General features: G+C 41.5%; 1 protein-coding gene across 1 annotated transcript in view; it reads left to right on the top strand.

Moving 5' to 3' along the window:
• The window catches only part of MOB1B (MOB kinase activator 1B), a 48,418-nt gene that overhangs the window by 23,861 nt on the left and 7,250 nt on the right, over nucleotides 1-17,307 (top strand). Inside the window, exons 3-5 of the mRNA XM_012812131.2 lie at nucleotides 6,136-6,302; nucleotides 10,798-10,891; nucleotides 15,616-15,749. Coding sequence (XP_012667585.1) covers nucleotides 6,136-6,302; nucleotides 10,798-10,891; nucleotides 15,616-15,749 — 395 coding nt within the window. The remainder of the gene's footprint in view (nucleotides 1-6,135; nucleotides 6,303-10,797; nucleotides 10,892-15,615; nucleotides 15,750-17,307) is intronic.

Raw genomic sequence — 17,307 nt, 5'->3', positions numbered from 1 at the left:
TTGTTTTGGCGGGCCCGGGCTGGATTTGAACCTGCCACCTTAGGTGTATGTGGCTGGGGCCTCAGCCACTTGAGCCACAGGTGCCGAGCTGTGCCTGGCTATTTTTTTGTTGCAGTTGTTTAGCTGGCCTGGGCTAGGTTTCAACCCACCACCCTTGCTTGGTGTATGTGGCCAGAGCCCTGCCGACTGAGCTATGGGCTCCGCCCGGTAACAATAGATTCTTACAATAAGATACTTCCGCCCATTTTCCCCCTCCATTATAAATAATTAAGATACTAAACATTTATTAGACATTCTATTATGCTCCTGTTTCTGTGTTAGGTCCTAGGGATTCAAGTGTGTCTAAGGCATGATTCATATCCGTGAGTAATTCTCAGTCTGTGTGTGTGTGTGTGTGTGTGTGTGTGTGTGAAGGAACACACAGCAGGAGGTGAGCCTGCCCTTTATGGATCAGTAGACGTGTGGTAGGGCATGAGGTGAGGAAGGCTGTTTTGTTTACACATACACATGTGCATGTAAATGTACATATACATATAGTCATTCACTGAACATTTCTAAAAGGTCAGTTCTTACACTGGGAGTTTGCTGTGTGACAGCTACTTCAAAACAAAGGTGCTTTAAATGTAGTCACTCATTTATCCTAATAGTCCTGCAAAATCAATGGTGTCATCCTCAATTTTTTAGTTGTAAGCCTAGGGAGGTTATCTAATTTGCCTGAAATTTCATTAGCCAGTAACTTACAGGATCTGAAACTGGCTATGAAATCTAAGACAAATTATACAACTTCCCTAAACTTTACAACTAAAAACTTGGGCACAGTATCAGCACTTTTTGCAGCACTGTTATGGCAAATGAATCAAGGATCTGAAAAGATAGAATCTGAAACTGGGACTTACTTTTAAATCCTTTGCCCTTTATACATCCCAGATGTCATGTACTCAGTGGGTTAGAAAAGCAAAGGAGACTCAGCCACTCATCTTGAAGAGCCATCTAAGGAGAAACACAGGCGCCCACGTGTAGGTGCCGCAGACTGCAGCGAGACACAGCCAGGAGCGCAGTTCCCCATCCGAGCTCAGGAAAATCTTTATTTAAAAAAAGATACTTGAGCCCTCAAGTTGTTTCTTGGTTGAGATACTGATATATTTGGAATTACTGTCAGCTCAGTTGCCAAATTGGGGCTCAGTCTGAGCTCAGTATATGCAAGTTTTGGTTTCTTCCTTTTAACTATCCAGCAAATTGTATAGAATTCTGAAAGTAGAGTTGCTGCTATTGCGTGAAAATCACCCAGTCATTCAACTATGGGCATTTTCTAAAAATATCCTGTGGTTTCAGTACCTATGTAGTGACAACAATAATGTATTTAGAGCTGGGCAAAGGAAATTGTGGCCTCAGTACAACTCAGAAGCTCAGAGGGGGAGATGAGTGATTAAATTTTAGTGCCTTCATTTGTAGCTGAGATAACACCTCAGATAATTTCACAGGAGTAGAAACAAATTGTTCTTTGCTTGTGAAGGTGCTACATTATTTCTTAAGGATTAGATTATAAAAGTTTGTGGGATATTGAATATTGAATTGATCCACCCTCCTTCCATTCTTGTGTAAAGTCGTGAAGTTAAACTTCATAAAACTGAAGGGTTTTTTTGTTTTTGTTTTATTTTGAGATAGAGTCTCACTTTGTCGCTGTGAGTAGAGTGCCGTGACCTCATAGTTCACAGCAACCTTAAACTCTTGGGCTTATGCGATCCTCTTGCCTCAACCTCCCCAGTAGCTGGGCTACAGGTTCCCACCACAATGCCCGGCTGTTTTTAGAGGTGGGGGTTCTCTCTTTGGCTCAGGCTGGTCTCAAACTTGTGAGCTTAGGCGATCTGCGCACTTTGGTCTCACAAAATGCTGAGATTACAGGTGTGAGCCACCTTGCCTGGCCTCTATTTTTCTATTTTTAGCAGAGATGAGGGTCTCTCTCTTGCTCAGGCTGGTTTCCAACTACTGAGATCAGGGATTCTCCTTCCTTGGCCTCCTGGAGTACTGGGATTACAGGCGTGAGCAATGCGCCTTTGGGAGGCAACACAGCAGTTCCATTCCGAGTGCAGTATTCTCTAATATGTGTTCAGAGCAGTGTGCTAAGATGCAGAAGAAAAGTTTCCATGGCTGAAGATGTGTGGGAAATCCTGGACTTGACCATAAGCAGTTTTATTCACTGTGGGATCTGTTCAGCTTTCACCGTGCTTGTTTTAATAGTACATGAATTCTCCTCTCACTTGGCAGCACTCAGTTAAGGCTTCCTCATGTCTCTTGTGGCTTGATAGCTCACTTCTTTTTATTGCTGAACACACAGCCCTTGTGTGAATGTATGTGCTGCGTTTGTTTATTCATCCACTTGTTGGGGCTTTTGGTTGTGTAACAGCTTCTGGCCATTGTGGTTAAAGCTACCATAATTATTTGTGAGCAGTTTTTTGTGTGAACATAGGTCTTCGGATCTCTTAGATAAATACCTAGCAGTGTGATTGCTGGATTATGTGAAAAGATTATATTTAGGTTTGTAACAAAGGGCCTGACTGACTTCCAGAGTGAGTACCATTTCTGCGTTCCTGTCAGGAATGCATGAGTTCATGCTGCACTGCGGCCTCTATATTTAGTATCACCAGTTTTTTGGGTCTCAGCCATTCTTTTTTCTTTTTTAGAAAGAAAACTCTGTCTCACTTTATCGCCTTTGGTAGAGTGCTTTGGTGTCACAGCTCACAGCAACCTCCAGCTCCTGGGTTTAGGTGATTCTCTTGCCTTAGCCTCCTGAATATTTTTTTGATGCAGTTTGGCCAGGGCCGCTTTTGAACTGCCACCCTTGGTATATGGGGCTGGAGCCCTACCCACTGAGCCACAGGTGCCTCCCAGGTCTCAGCCATTCTAAGACGTGTGTAGTGGCATCGCATTGTTTTAATTTGTGATTCCTTGGTGACACTTTGTAGTGATCATTTTTCATGTGCTTGCTTGCTATTGTAGATCTCATTTGATGGAGTTCGTTCTTTTTCTATTTCTTTATTGTTTTCTTCTAGTTGAATTTTAAGAGTCCTTATATATTTTGAGTACAAGTCCATCAGGATGTGGTGTGCAATTTCTGCCATCTAGCCTATGACTTGAATTTCGGTATTCTTTACAGCACCTTTCATAGAACATTTTCCCTATAAAGTTTTACTTTATCAACTTTTTCTTTCATGATCATACTTGTAGTTTTGTATCTAGAAACTCATCATCATCCAGGGTCACACAGATTTTCTCCTATGTTTTCTTCTAGAAATTTTCTGGGGTTGCGTTGTTTTTTTAGGTCTGTGATTAAATTCAAGTTCATTTCTGTGGAAGGCATGATGTCAGAGTCCAGGTTCATGTGTTCACGTTTGGGTGTCCTGTGTTGTGCTGTCATCTGCTAAAGGACTGTCCTTTCTCCAAGAGTTGCCTGTTCCCCTTTGTCAAGGTCAGTTGACATACATTTGTGCAGGCCACTGACTTCAATTACTTTTTTTCTTTGTGTCTCAAAAAAAATTCATTTTATTGAGGTATAACGCATACCATACAAATCACCCATTTAAAGTGTACTATATGAAGTTTTTTTAGTATTTCCTAGCACTGTGCAACCTTCTTCACAATCAATCATATTTAAACCTCATTTTAAACAGTTTTGCTCAATGGGGACAGTATCTCTTGACTTGACCTTGCTTTGTTAAAGGAGAACTTCAACCTCTCTACCCTTCCCTAATTATTTCTTTTCATAATCATCCACTTTTTCAAGGAGATAACATTCTCTTATTTCTAAAGGTATTACTTGTATTTGACATACCCTCTGTTTGCTGAGTTTTCTTTAGTATTAGATATGTTGTTGAGTTCAGTAGTTCCTTTTGGTGTTGGTTTTACTGGAATATTTAGTGATTTGGGACTTTCTGCTCACTTGAGTGAGACTGAGGATAGGAAAGAGCATGAACTGCTGCCTGTGTAGGGCTATGCCGGTAGGCTCGATCTCTCTCTCTTCTTTTTTTCTGAAGACAAAGTCTCACTCTATTGCCCCTGGCTGGAGTACAGTGGCATGATCATAAGTCACAGCAACCTAAAATAATTCCTGTGCTTAAGAGATCCTCCTGCCTTAGCCTCTCAGGTAGCTGGGACTATAGGTGCCCACCACAATGCCTGAAGTTTTTCTTTTTCTTTCTTTTTTTTTTTTTTTTAAAGAGATAGAGTCTCACTTTGTCGCCCTCGGTAGAGTGCTGTGGCGTCACAGCTCATAGCAACCTCCGACTCCTGGGCTTAGGCGATTCTCTTGCCTCAGCCTCCTGAGTAGCTGGGACCATAGGCACCTACCACAATGCCTGGTTATTTTTGGTTGCAGTTTGGCCTGGGCCAGCCTTGAACCCACCACCCTTGGTATATGGGGCCGGCGCCCTACTCACTGAGCCACAGGCACTGCCCAGCCTGGATAGTTTTTCTATATTTATTTATTTATTTTTACTTTTTTTGAGATAGAGCCTCAGTAGAGTGCTGTGGTGTCACAGCTCACAGCAACCTCCAACTCCTGGGCTTAAGTGATTCTTGCCTCAGTCTCCCAAGTAGCTGGTTCTACAGGTGCCTGTCACAACGCCCAGCTATTTTTTGGTTGTAGTTGTCATTGTTGTTTGGCAGGCCTGGGCTGGATTCGAATCCACCAGTTCTGGTATATGTGGCTGGCTCCGTAGCCCCTTGAGCTATAGGCGCTGAGCCAGTTTTTCTATTTTTAGTAGTGATGGGGTCTAGCTCTTGCTCAGGCTGGTCTGCAACTCCTGAGCACAAATGATTCACTTGCCTCAGCCTCCCAAGTAGCTGGGACTACAGGTACCTGCCACTTTGCCCAGCCTGAGGAGGAATCTTCATATGCTGATGTGGGTCTAAGACTGACCTTTAGATTAATCTCAGTACTTGGGAAAGGCAGTGAGTGGTTCTAAGCAGAGGAATGCTATCTGAGGAGTGTATTTAAAGCATTCCCTTAGGCACTGAGCAGAGATGGGAAGAGCATGTGTCAGAGTTGAGGAGCATCAGTTCAATTCTAATTAAACATCTGAGAAGAGACATACTTTAAAAAGAGAGTGTCAGTACTTTAGAGTGAAAAATGCCTAAATATTTGTCATTTGAGTTGGATATTTGGGTTGATGGGTATCTCAAAACAAAAAACAAACAAAAAAACTCCCTTTCTTATTCAAGGCATGGGATCTTTCTTTCTTTTTTTCTTTCCTTCCTTTTCTTTCTTCTTTTTAAAGACATGTAGTCTTGCTGGGTTGTCCAGGGTTGTAGTTCAGTGGCTCCTCACAGGCCTACTGATAATCTCCTGGCACAGCCTTGGACTCTCAGCCTTAAGGGATCCCCTGGCCTCGGCCTCTGGCATAGCTGTAACTGCACAGTGCACTGCTATGCCCTCCTCCCTTGAAAACTCCTAAACCACTTCTAAGCCTAGTTTCAGTTGACCTGTTTATAACATTATATATGTGTATGTTTGTGTGTGTATATGCATCCAGAAATTTGAGTGAACTAGCCATTGCTGATGTTTGGCTGGCTACCTAACTGCTTAATGAGAAGTCTAGATTAAGATTGATTACTGATACTTCCTATAATTGGGTAGAAGAAAATGTGCTGTGAGCTGTGACGGCACAGTGCTCTACCAAGGGCAATGTAGTGAGACTGTCTGAAAAAAAAAATGAAGAAAACCAATTTATTTGTATGAGGATAGGAGACATACAATAGGCATAAAACAAATAAAATGAGTAAAACTTATCTTGGAAGTATTTTTTCATTTTTTATATTATAAGCTATAATCCTCAGTCATTAATTTATTATCAAGAGCTGAATTAAATGTAACTAACATTTTTTTTTTCTGCTTGTGAGTTAAAGTAGGGAATGTAGAGAAAATCTGTTGGGATTTTGGGTAGAGAACTTAGTAATTATAGTAATCATATTGCTGGAATCTAATGTATCCAGCAAAATTTAGCTCAACGGGGCTGAAAGTATGTCTTTATTTGTGGACATTTGGGATCACCTCTGCTGTTATTTTATCAGGTGGTATAGTACAGTGGACTCTGGAAGGTCATAGCTTAAATATTGAAGTGCCTTTTTTTCTATTCACAGTGGTAGTCGCTCTTCTAAAACTTTTAAACCAAAGAAGAATATTCCAGAAGGTTCTCACCAGTATGAACTCTTAAAACACGCAGAAGCCACACTTGGCAGTGGCAACCTCCGGATGGCTGTCATGCTTCCTGAAGGGGAGGATCTAAATGAGTGGGTCGCAGTCAACAGTAAGTCCCTTTCTGTTTCTCAGCACACGGCGAGTTAGGTCGATGAGCTCAGTGTGGGGAGCGCTGGGTGTTACCTCGTCTCGGGTCTGGTTAGCATCCTGATACCACACAGTGATGTCTCAGTCCAACTTTATTTAGCCATTATATTACTTCATTTCTGAATATGGCATTTTATAAAATTCTTGTTTCCTGTATAATGTATTATAAAACATATATTTTGGTGCAGTGATAATAATTAACAGTATTTGTCCAACAAAATTATGTGTTTGTCACCCTGCTGTCCTTTCTACTTGGATGATTTTATTTCTTCTTTACAACCTTATGATGTAGGTACAATTATTATCCTAGTTTAAAAGATAAGGAAGCTGAGACAGAAAGACAAGTAACTTGCTGAAGTCATGCAGCTGTTAAATGGCAGAGTGTGGGCTCAAGTGAGCAGCAATGGAGTTTGAAAGTCTGCACTTTAATCACTATGCTAAACCGTCGCTCTCAGTATCATACTCAAGGTATTTGTCTAAGGCTGCTTATTTAAAAAAAAATACATTCGAGGCTTGGCACCCATAGCTCAGTGGTTAGGGTGCCAGCCACATATACTAGGGCTGGGCGGGTTTGAACCCAGCCTGGGCCTGCCACACAACAGTGACAACAACAACAACAATAAAAGATATATTTGAGTAGGTATGAAATTAGGAAAATATGTTTTTGAGATATTCTTAATTCCTAGAGAGAATAACATATAAATAAAAATTAAGTATATTTTGAGGACTAAAGCCAGAGAAAGTCAGAGAATAAAAGGGTCAGGGTTTTTCATCATTAGTTAAAAAAGATAATAGAATTTATAATTGAAGGAAGTTTATTTGAATTTAATTGAAATAAAATAAAATCTAATTGAAAGCATATATGAACTATGTAGGCTTTAAGGAAAACCAAAACAGTATTTCTCTTACATGTATGTAATGTTTGTGATGATATCTTACTATAATTTGAACTATGTCATAGGATTTATGAATTGAGCTGCTGCATACTAGGAACTTCTAGAAACCTGAAGGATTTTACTGCAATGTCTTAAAACCTTACTGTGACAGCATTTGCACAAGAACTGTATTGTTATAATGTGGTTATTCTCTAAGACCAAGAGAGTTTAGTTATTTGAAATAAAGAAAGTGATTTGTTGGTTTTATTAATGAGACCTGTATTACCTATAAGATGATTCTGTGGAACCTTGAAGACATTACTGAGGATAAATCTTAGCATATATGCACATTCTCCTTTTTGTACTTGTGCTTTTTTGTACTAGTTAAGAGCTTATTTACTATAGGCAGCCCCGGGGTCATGGACAAGATAGATCCTGTAGGTTTTTTTTTTTTTTTTTTTTTTTTTTTTTTGAGACAGAGTCTCACTATGTCACCCTGGGTAGAGTGCTATGGCGTCACAGCTCACAGCAACCTCAAACTCTTGTGCTAAAACGATTCTCTTGCCTCAGCCTCCCAAGTAACTGGGACTATAGGCACCTGCCACATTGCCTGGCTATTTTTTGTTGTAGTTGTCATTCTTGTTTAGCCGACCTGGGCTGGGTTTGACCCCCTTCCCACAGCCTCAGTGTATGTGGTTGGTGGTGCAACCACTGTGCTACAGGCACCGAGCCTGGAGGTTTGCTCTTACGTTGAATTTGTATGCAAGTTTGAACAGGTACATTGACCTATTGCCTATAATAGCTATCATTCTTAAGTGTGGGTTGTACACAAGCAGGATGTTTGTAACTCGGGGACTGCCTGTAATTCTAAAAATGTAAAGATGGCTCCATACAGCTTTTGTACTGTAAGAGAATTCTACCTTTTAAGTATAAAAGCAGCATCATTGTCTGTCTATATTCTCTCTCTGTCTCAGTTGCCATAGCTAAGTGTCTACACAGTAGGCTCCCCTTCTTTGCAGGGATACATTCCAAGACCCCCCCACTGGAGGCCTAAACCTGTGGATGGTACTGAATCCCCTGTAGACAATGTTTCTTTTTAAATACATACATATGTATGATAAAGTTTAATTTATAAATTATAGGAAGAGATTTATAATAATAATAGGATGATTATAACATTATACTGCAATAAAAGTTATGTGAATATGGTCTCTCTCCCTGTCTCTTTCAGAATATCTTACTTGCTGCACTCAGCCTCCTCTTCGTGGTCTGTCAAAGCTGACAACCAGAGGGCTGCTGAGTGGTCAGTGGGAGGGCAGCAGGTACACGGGGCATGCTGGTCTGAGGGGTGACCCACATCTGGGGCTGGATGGAGTAGGATGGTGACATTGCATCATGTAATTTACAACTTATGAATTATTTATTTCCAGAATTTTCCTTTTAATATTTTCAGCCTGTGGGTGATCACGAGTAACTGAAGCATGGAAAGTGAAACTGCGGATAAGGGAGCAGTGACTGTTTACTACTGAAATGCCTAGAACTTTGAGAATTTACTTCACTGGCATTACACAGTTTTATCATAGCTAGACAGAAATGATTTTGGACTGAAGCATTAGGTCATCTGCTTAGAACATATAATTACACTTTGAAAATACAGCCCTGCCTTTGACTGAAGGGTTTCTTATTTATGGTCGTCTTCCCAAGTGACGTTCAGTGAGGTGCATAGGATTTTCGTCTAGACATATTTCTAAACATTTCAGGTGCATAATAAAAGAATAAAGAGAGTTGTTGATGAGATTTGCATCTTAGTGGGAAGTGAATATAATTACCTACCTAATTAGGGGAGAAAAATAGAATAACAAAATAAAACCCTAAAGAACATAAAGAGAGAAAAAGAATCATGTATTAAGTGAGATAAGTAGACAGCAAACAGTAAGAGAGTGGGTTGAAATCAAAGTCTTAGTAATTATATTAAATGTAAAGGACAAAATGGTCCAATAAAAAAGACTATAGTCAGGCCTTGGCCTGCGCCTTTAGTCCCAGCTCCTCAAGAGGCCAGAGCACTGCTGAGCCCAGGCATTGGCAGCTGCAGTGAGCTGGGCCTGCCTCTCTGCAACGCCAGCGGGTGACAGAGAGGCCTGGTCACTAAACAAAGAGGACAACAGTTGTGACAAGATGGCTACAAAACAAAGCTGAATGCTGATTCTAAGGGACACACTTTAAATGTACACATGCAAAGTGATAAGTGATTCTATTCACAAAGAGTATAAAATTCCAAATTTATATGTCTTTAATAACATCTCAAAATTGTAATAAAATCAGTTGACTGGAATAAAAGGAGGAGGAAGAGTCAAATAACATTCCTGTCAGTAATTGCTAGGAAATGTAGACGAAAAAAATCTGTAAGGAATTAGAAAATTTTGGCTGGGCCCAATGGCTCATGCCTGTGATCCTAGCACTCTGGGAGGCTGAGGCAGGTGGATCACTTGAGCTCAGGAGTTTGAGACTAGCCTGAGCAAGAGACTGTTTCTATAAAAACTAGAAAAATTTGTTGGGCGTGGTGCTGGGTACATTGTTATTATAACACTACGATTATTATTACTAATAGTACTAGTAATAGTATTAAATTTAACAATTTAATAAGATTGTTCACTCTGAGGTCGATATAAAAATTAAGAATAGCATTAAAATATATTAAAAACCTAGTAATCTAATGAGACATTTGGAAAACTATTCCTTTATAATCAGTGGTTTTTGTGCTCTTCTTAAGAAATCTATCCATGTAAAAGGACAGGAGTCTGTTTTCTGTGCTCTTTTAAACTTTTGTCTTTGACATTTAGAGGAGCAGTCTACTTGGGATTGCTTTTTGGGTATGATGAGTAAAGAGTCAAGTTTTGTTTTTTCCATAGCAATAACCAGTTGGTGCAGAAACGCCTTCCACGCGGTTGTCCTCTGCCTGCTGCTCTGTGTGACCAGGTGTCTGGTCTGTGCTGTGTGTTGCTCTTCTCTGCCTGCTGGTCCCTGGGTCTGCTAGGACCACACTGCTCTATTCTTTATAAATCTTAATCTGTACCTTGTTCTTTAAGAATTTGTTGAATATTCTTGGCTCTTTGTATTTTTGAATGAATTTTAGTGTTTTGGGGCCTGTGGAATGGTGTCCCACTATCATTTAAATTTGTAGTTCTGGTATTGCAACATCTTTTTGTAGGACTTTCGCCTGTCTGAAAACTTCTTTTGTGAAGTGATAGTTCAAAGCTGTCTCACATTTTTCTCCTACATTGTTTTTTTCTTAGTGGTCTGTAGGAGTTCTTCATACTTCTGGATAGAAGAGTTTTATTGTTTATATGAGTTGCAAATAATCTTTTCCACTTTGTGCTTATCTGTTTGCTCTCTTAGTGGAGTTACTTCATGACCAAAACTCCTACCTTACAGTGCAGTCAAATATTGAGGCTTCTCTCCATGCAAAATAACCCATTTTTTATACGGGAAAGAACTCTGATAAACCTAAGATTTTAATTAGGTAAAATTAGAATTTATTTCTGGCCATTTTGTTTTACTTACACCTGATACATATTTTTGCAGCTGTGGATTTCTTCAATCAGATCAACATGCTGTATGGAACCATCACAGACTTCTGCACAGAAGAGAGCTGTCCTGTGATGTCAGCCGGCCCCAAGTAAGACCGCTGTTCTCATTGTCAGGAAGAAGGTCTCACCATATGATTTCTCTACTTAGCATCTTTTTTGGTGATTTGCCAGTGACTATAATTTATTTTTCAGATTAATGTAGGGGTACAGGCTACTAGGTTACATTGTTTGCATTTGTTAGGGACAGTGTGTGTTTGAGCCTTTCACCTAGGAGGCGTGCCATATGCTCCTGCGTTGTGCCCGTCAGGTGGGGCTCACTGAGCCTCTCCTCCTCCCTCTACTCACTTCTTGAATTGAATTGTGTTTTTACTTTCATGTGGGCCAGTAGTTCATCTGATCTGAGCCTCTCACCACTTACAAAAATCAACTAATGCTGGATAAAGGATTTAAGTCTAAGATGTGAAAGCGTAAAAACTCTGGAAGAATGCATGGAGAAAACTCTTAATGATATAGGCCTGGGGAGAGATTTTATGAGGAAGCCCCCATTGGCAACTGCATCAGCAACAAAAACAAACAAATGGGACCTGATGAAGCTTAAAAGCTGGTGCACAGCTAAGGACACAGTAAATAAAGCAAATAGTCTTCAGAAAGGAAAAAGATATGATATGAATCTGATAAGTGGCTGATAACTGGAGTCTCCGGAGAACTCAAATCAACAAGAAAAGCGCAAACAATCCCATCTGTGACTAGGTGAGAGAAATGAACAGAACCTTCTCCCAAGAAGACAGAATGATGGCCAAGAAACACATGGGAAGTGCACATTGTTCCTGTGTACCAGAGAAATGCAAATCAAAACCACCTTGAAATTCCATCCACTCAGCAAGAATGGTCTACATCACGAAGTCCCAAAGCAGCAGCTGTTGATGAGGGTGTGGAGACAGGGGACATGCATAAACTATTTGTGGGGTTGTAAATAATACATTCTCTATGGAAAGAAGTATGGAGAATTCTTTTTTTTTTTTTTTGGAGTTTTTGGCTGGGGCTGGGTTTGAACCCGCCATCTCCAGTATATGGGGCCGGCACCCTACTCTTTTGAGCCACAGATGCCACCCAATATGGAGAATTCTTAAAGAGTTAAAAATAGACCTCCCATTGATCCCACAATCCCATTATCAGGTATCTACTCAGAAGAAAAAAAATCATTGTACCATAAGGATATGTGTATTCGAATGTTTGTAGCAGCTCAGTTCATCATTGCAAAGACACGGAAACAACCCAAGTAGCCACCAACCCATGAGTGAATCAATAAATTGTGGTCTGTGTACAGTCCAAGCATCCTCAAATTACAGCCTGCGGGCCACATGCAGCCCGCCTAGGACATTTATCCGGCCCGCCAGGTGTTTTTGCCGCTGCTGCATGTCCTGCTTAGCAGCTGACTGGTCCCGGGCCCGGACTCCGGCCCTCCAACAGTCTGAGGGACAGTGAACTGGCCCCCTGTTTAAAAAGTTTGAGGACCCCTGATGTACACTAGGGAGTACTATTCAGCTGTAGAAAAAGATGGAGACTTTTTATCTTTTGTATTTACCAGGATGGAGTGGACATACCTTCTCTCTAGCAGAGTATCTCAAGAATGGAAAAGCAAGCATCCCACATGCTTAGTACTAACGACTGGTCTTTGAAGTGCAGATTTCTCAGCTTGAGCTACAGCTGCTCAAGCAATCTTTCTCTCTGCCCTTTCTCTCTGTTCTTCTGTGTCTTCTCTGGTCTACCCAGCCTAGATCACTGGGCGCACCTTGCTGCTCTCCCGTCACGTCCGTGCTCTGAAAGCCTGGCTGCTGTGTTGTCCTGGGGATTTTTATTCTCTTCCATTTCTCTCCTGTCAACTTCTAATATTTTAAGAAATCTTACTCATCTTCAAGTCTCAAATCAAATGCTTGTTCTTATTTCTTCAAACTAGGTGTATCTTTCTGTTTAATTTTTCATCATTATAATGATTTCATTTCTTTGTTTCATTACTCTTCTTATACTATTTGTCTTAACCTGTTAGATTTATTTTTCTTTTAAATCCCTTTTGGTGTAAGGGCAGAGCCTGTCCCTTAATTAATATCCAGTCTGTGTGGATTGGATCAGTACGTTTTTGAAGCTGGTTTTTATCATCACTATTACTGATAACAGTGGCAGCTATCATTTATTTGGTGCTACTTTAATTTTAAGGCATTTGATGCACTGTATCTTTCACTTCACGTAGCAAGATCCATCACAAAAATATTGCTCCGTACATTGCCATGGACTCAAATTCAGTCAAATGATGAAGGAGCTGTTACAGGGCTTCAAGAGCTCAGGGAAGTTCTGGAGATACCACGTAAGGAGGTTAAACATAAACTGCCAATTCTTAGTAAAGAAAAAGGAGGAGCACACTGGAAAAGCAGACAGCTGTGTCTGTACACTCTTTCTAGCCGGCAAGGAAGAGCCGCAGAACTGTCCATAATCCACCACCTCCGAACCTGCCCCAGGACCTCTGACCCTGCCCATGGCCTCTTGGCCCTGCCTCTGTGTAGACTTCTTCCTGGCAGAGGTGTGTATCCTATGATTTTCACCCTGCAGGGGACTGCTCACTTTGGAGAGATGTCTACTGTGGACTTCATATGGGTTGTAGGTGCAGATGCCTCTTTTGTGTGAACCCCTCCCTCCTGCCTCTCCCATCCTTCCTCCTTTTTTAGAGAATTCTGAGTTGTAGTTACCGCTGAGGAGATGCAGTTTTCCTGATCCATGCACCAGCAGACACAGGGCTGTGTGATCGCCCCTTGATAGCACTGAGCACTGGCTTGCACAGTGGTTCTGAATGATGGCTCACAGGGCTGTGTTTATTATCATTAAAAAAGAAATGATAGGCTGGGCTCAGTGGCTCACACCTGTAATCCTAGCACTGTGGGAGGCCAAGGCAGGATTGACCTGTGTGCCTGAGCTCACAGGTTGGAGACCAGCCTGAGCCAGAGTGAGACCCCATCTCTAAAAACAGCCGGGCATTGTGGCAGGCGCCTGTAGTCCCAGCTACTTGGGAGGCTGAGGCAAGAGAATTGCTTGAGCCCAGGAGTTTGAGGTTGCTGTGAGCTGTGACGCCACGACATTCCAGCCAGGGTGACAAAATGAGATTCTGTCTCAAAAAAAAAAACAGTGACTGTTTTATTAAAGTTTGCAGTTTACAAAATCAGAGTTTGATGACAGAAATGAATTTCAAAGAGAATAGTCTGTCAAAAGTAGAATAAAAAATGACTGAGGGTAAAATAGAGCTAGAAAATGAAGGAAGTATAAATGTGAGAGAAGAAAAAGAAAAGATCAGGGAGTTACGGTTGTGAGCAGTAGGAGACCATATGGCTTGTGGCAAGGGAAAGTGAGAGCTGAGCTCAGAACACTCAGTGATCATAAGAAACACCAGACATCTTGGTAATGTGACACCTTGGTGATAAGGGTGTGGGGAGGGATTCTTCTCTCCTAACAGGAGAGCTCGCAGGAAGAGAACAGCAGTGACTGGCAGTCCCTGCACCTGTGGTGCAAGAGCCACAGAAGCTGCAGGTAGTCAAGGAGGGCTCATTCTTTCACGGACTCGCTCACAGTGACTCTTTGGCTTCTCCTGGCTGCGGAACTCCTGCACTGCATCTCTCTACAAAAGACTGCTAAGATTTATTCTCTTACTAAGACTGCTTCGATCTCTTGAAGACTCTCTGTCTTCTCCTTTCTGCTAAAGCAGATAGCCCTAAGGCACCTAAGGGTGATTGTTCCCGAGCTAGATAGCACAGCGGTCCATGCCTGGAACATAGCTAAGCCAGGCCGGAGATCTGGCCAGTCCCGGGCCCCAACAAGCGGCACCCCAGATGGGACCCGACAGTGAGCTCCAGAGGTCTATGCAGCCTATAATTACTTTATTTCTTAAAAAGCCTCAGGATATTGAAAGTTGATAGTATTCTGCTAATACCTAAAACCTATAGACGTCTTTGTTTGGGTTGCTCCAGTTTTTTTTGTTTGTTGTTGGGACTATAGGCATCTGCCACCACGCCTGGATAATTTTTCTATTTTTTGTACAGATGGAGTCTCACTTTGCTCAGGCTGGTCTCACCTCCTGACTTCAAGTGATCCTCCTGCCTTGGCCTTCTAGAGTGCTAGCATTACAGGCATGAGCCAAGGTTCCCAGCCAGAGAAATCGTTTTCAAGGAAGAAAAAACATAAAGTTTAAAAATGGTAGAACTGGGAAGTAATCTAGTTTTTCTCCTACAGTAATGTGTGATTCTAAAATATACATGCTACATATGAGAGGAAACTGTGTAAGAAAATGCACACACGTGAGGGCGATGTAGAAACATGAAATATCAATTCAAGGGGAATGCTTAATTTGGATTATGATAAATGCAAAACAGTCCACTGTTAAAAATGCATCTTTATTTGGAGAAATGGATTGTTCGAAAAATGTCTATATAGGCCTGGTGCCTGAAGCTCAGTGTTTAGGGTGCCGGCCACATATACCAAGGCTGGCACATTTGAACCCAGCCTGGACCTGCTAAACAACAATGACAACTGCAACAAAAAAATAGCCGGGCGTTGTGGTGGGTGCCTGTAGTCCCAGCTACTTGGGAGGCTGAGGCAAGATAATCACTTAAGCCCAAGAGTTTGAGGTTGCTGTGAACTGTGACACCATGGCACTCTACCGAGAGCAATGTAGTGAGACTCTGTCTAAAAAGAAAGATGTCTGTATATATTCATTATACACCATATCCATGTATGTATGTACCAATATTTTGTGTTTTATCTTTCCATGCAGATATGAGTATCACTGGGCAGATGGAACAAACATAAAGAAGCCTATTAAGTGCTCTGCACCAAAGTACATTGATTACCTGATGACTTGGGTTCAGGATCAGTTGGATGATGAGACCTTATTTCCATCAAAAATTGGTATAATTATTTTACATAATTGGAATTTGTCTTCATTTATCTAATTGTATGTGTTTCTGGAATTGTTTTCTCTCCTCCTGCACTGTCTAGCTGGAGAGTTCTGTAGAGCTGTGCTGATGTGTTAAAAATTCATGAGAAGGCACAGAAGTCTGTTGACCCAGTGGAAAAATAAGCAAGCTGTCTTGCATGATTTGAGTGTAGCCTCTAGAGTAGCAGGTCTACAGGTGCCTGCCACTATGCCCGCCTCATTAGAATTTGTTTTTGCAGAGACTAGGTCTTCTATGTTATCCAGCCTGGGCACAACCTGCTGGCCTTGGGTGGCCTCTTGCATTGGCCTCTCAAAGTGCTGGGACTATAGGCATGAGCCACCACAACCAGCTGATGCTGATACTTCAGAAGTGGGTACATTATTTTCTAGAATGCCCTTTTACTTTGGTTCCTCTTGTTTCCTTCTGAACTATAATATTTTAAATGACCAGTAGGCAATATGATGACACCCAACCCAGTTGTACATTTGTTTTTTGTGGCAGTTGACACTGTTAGCCCATTTAACAAAGGATGTGGGATTGTATATATATTTTTAAAAATAAATTTTGTCATGTATATTTAAGGTATACAACATGAAGTAATGAGATTTATATATAGTAAAATGGTTACTCTGGTGAAACAAATTAACATATGTGTCATCTCCCAGGGGTCCCTCCCTCTAGCAATAGCATCTAGTCTACTCATTCAGCAAAGATCCTAAATATAAGAAACTTTTCTTCACTAGCATCCTCATGTTGCGTATTAGACCTTTGTTTTGTTTATTTGTTTGTTTCTTCTTTTTTTTTTTTTTGAGTCAGAGTCTCACTCTTGCCCAGGCTGGAGTGCGGTAGCATCATAGTTCACGGCAACCTCAAACTTCTGGGCTCAAGCCATCCTCCCTCAGCATCCTATGTAGCTGGCACTATAGGCGCATGCCTTGACGCCTGGCTAACTTTTTCTGTTTTTTTTGTTTGTTTGTTTATTTGTTTGTTTTTGAGGCAGAGTCTCATTATGTCACCCTTGGTAGAGTGCTATTTCATCATAGCTCACAGCAACCTCAAACTCTTGGTCGTAAGCAATTCTCTTGCCTCAGCCTTCCAAGTGGCTGAGACTACAGGCACCTGCCACAGTGCCTGGTTATTTTTTTGTTGTAGTTGTCGTTGTTTAGCAGGCCTGGGCTGGGTTCGAACCTGTCAGCTTTGGTGTATGTGGCCAGTGCCCTGACCACTGGGTGCCAAGCCTAAATGTTTCTATTTTTTGTGGTGATGGAGTCTCACTTGGATCAGACTGGTCTCAAATTCCTGAGCTCAAGCAATCCTTCTACCTTGGCCTCCCAGAGTACTGGGATTACAGCGGTGAGCCACGTGCCCTGAGCTATCTGCTACACTGTATCCTTTGATTTATATTTCCCTATTCTTGTTCCCCCACCCCTAGCCCCTGGTAATTACCTTTTTTTTTTTTTTTTTTTTGGACAGAGCCTCAAGCTGTCCTCCTGGGTAGAGTGCCGTGGCATCTCAGCTCACAGCAACCT

The sequence above is a fragment of the Otolemur garnettii genome, unplaced genomic scaffold (genome assembly GCF_000181295.1).
Source record: "Otolemur garnettii isolate 467f Iridium unplaced genomic scaffold, OtoGar3 scaffold00191, whole genome shotgun sequence".
In the NCBI taxonomy this organism is placed as follows: Eukaryota; Metazoa; Chordata; class Mammalia; order Primates; family Galagidae; genus Otolemur; species Otolemur garnettii.
This window is presented reverse-complemented; position numbering and strand designations above follow the sequence as displayed.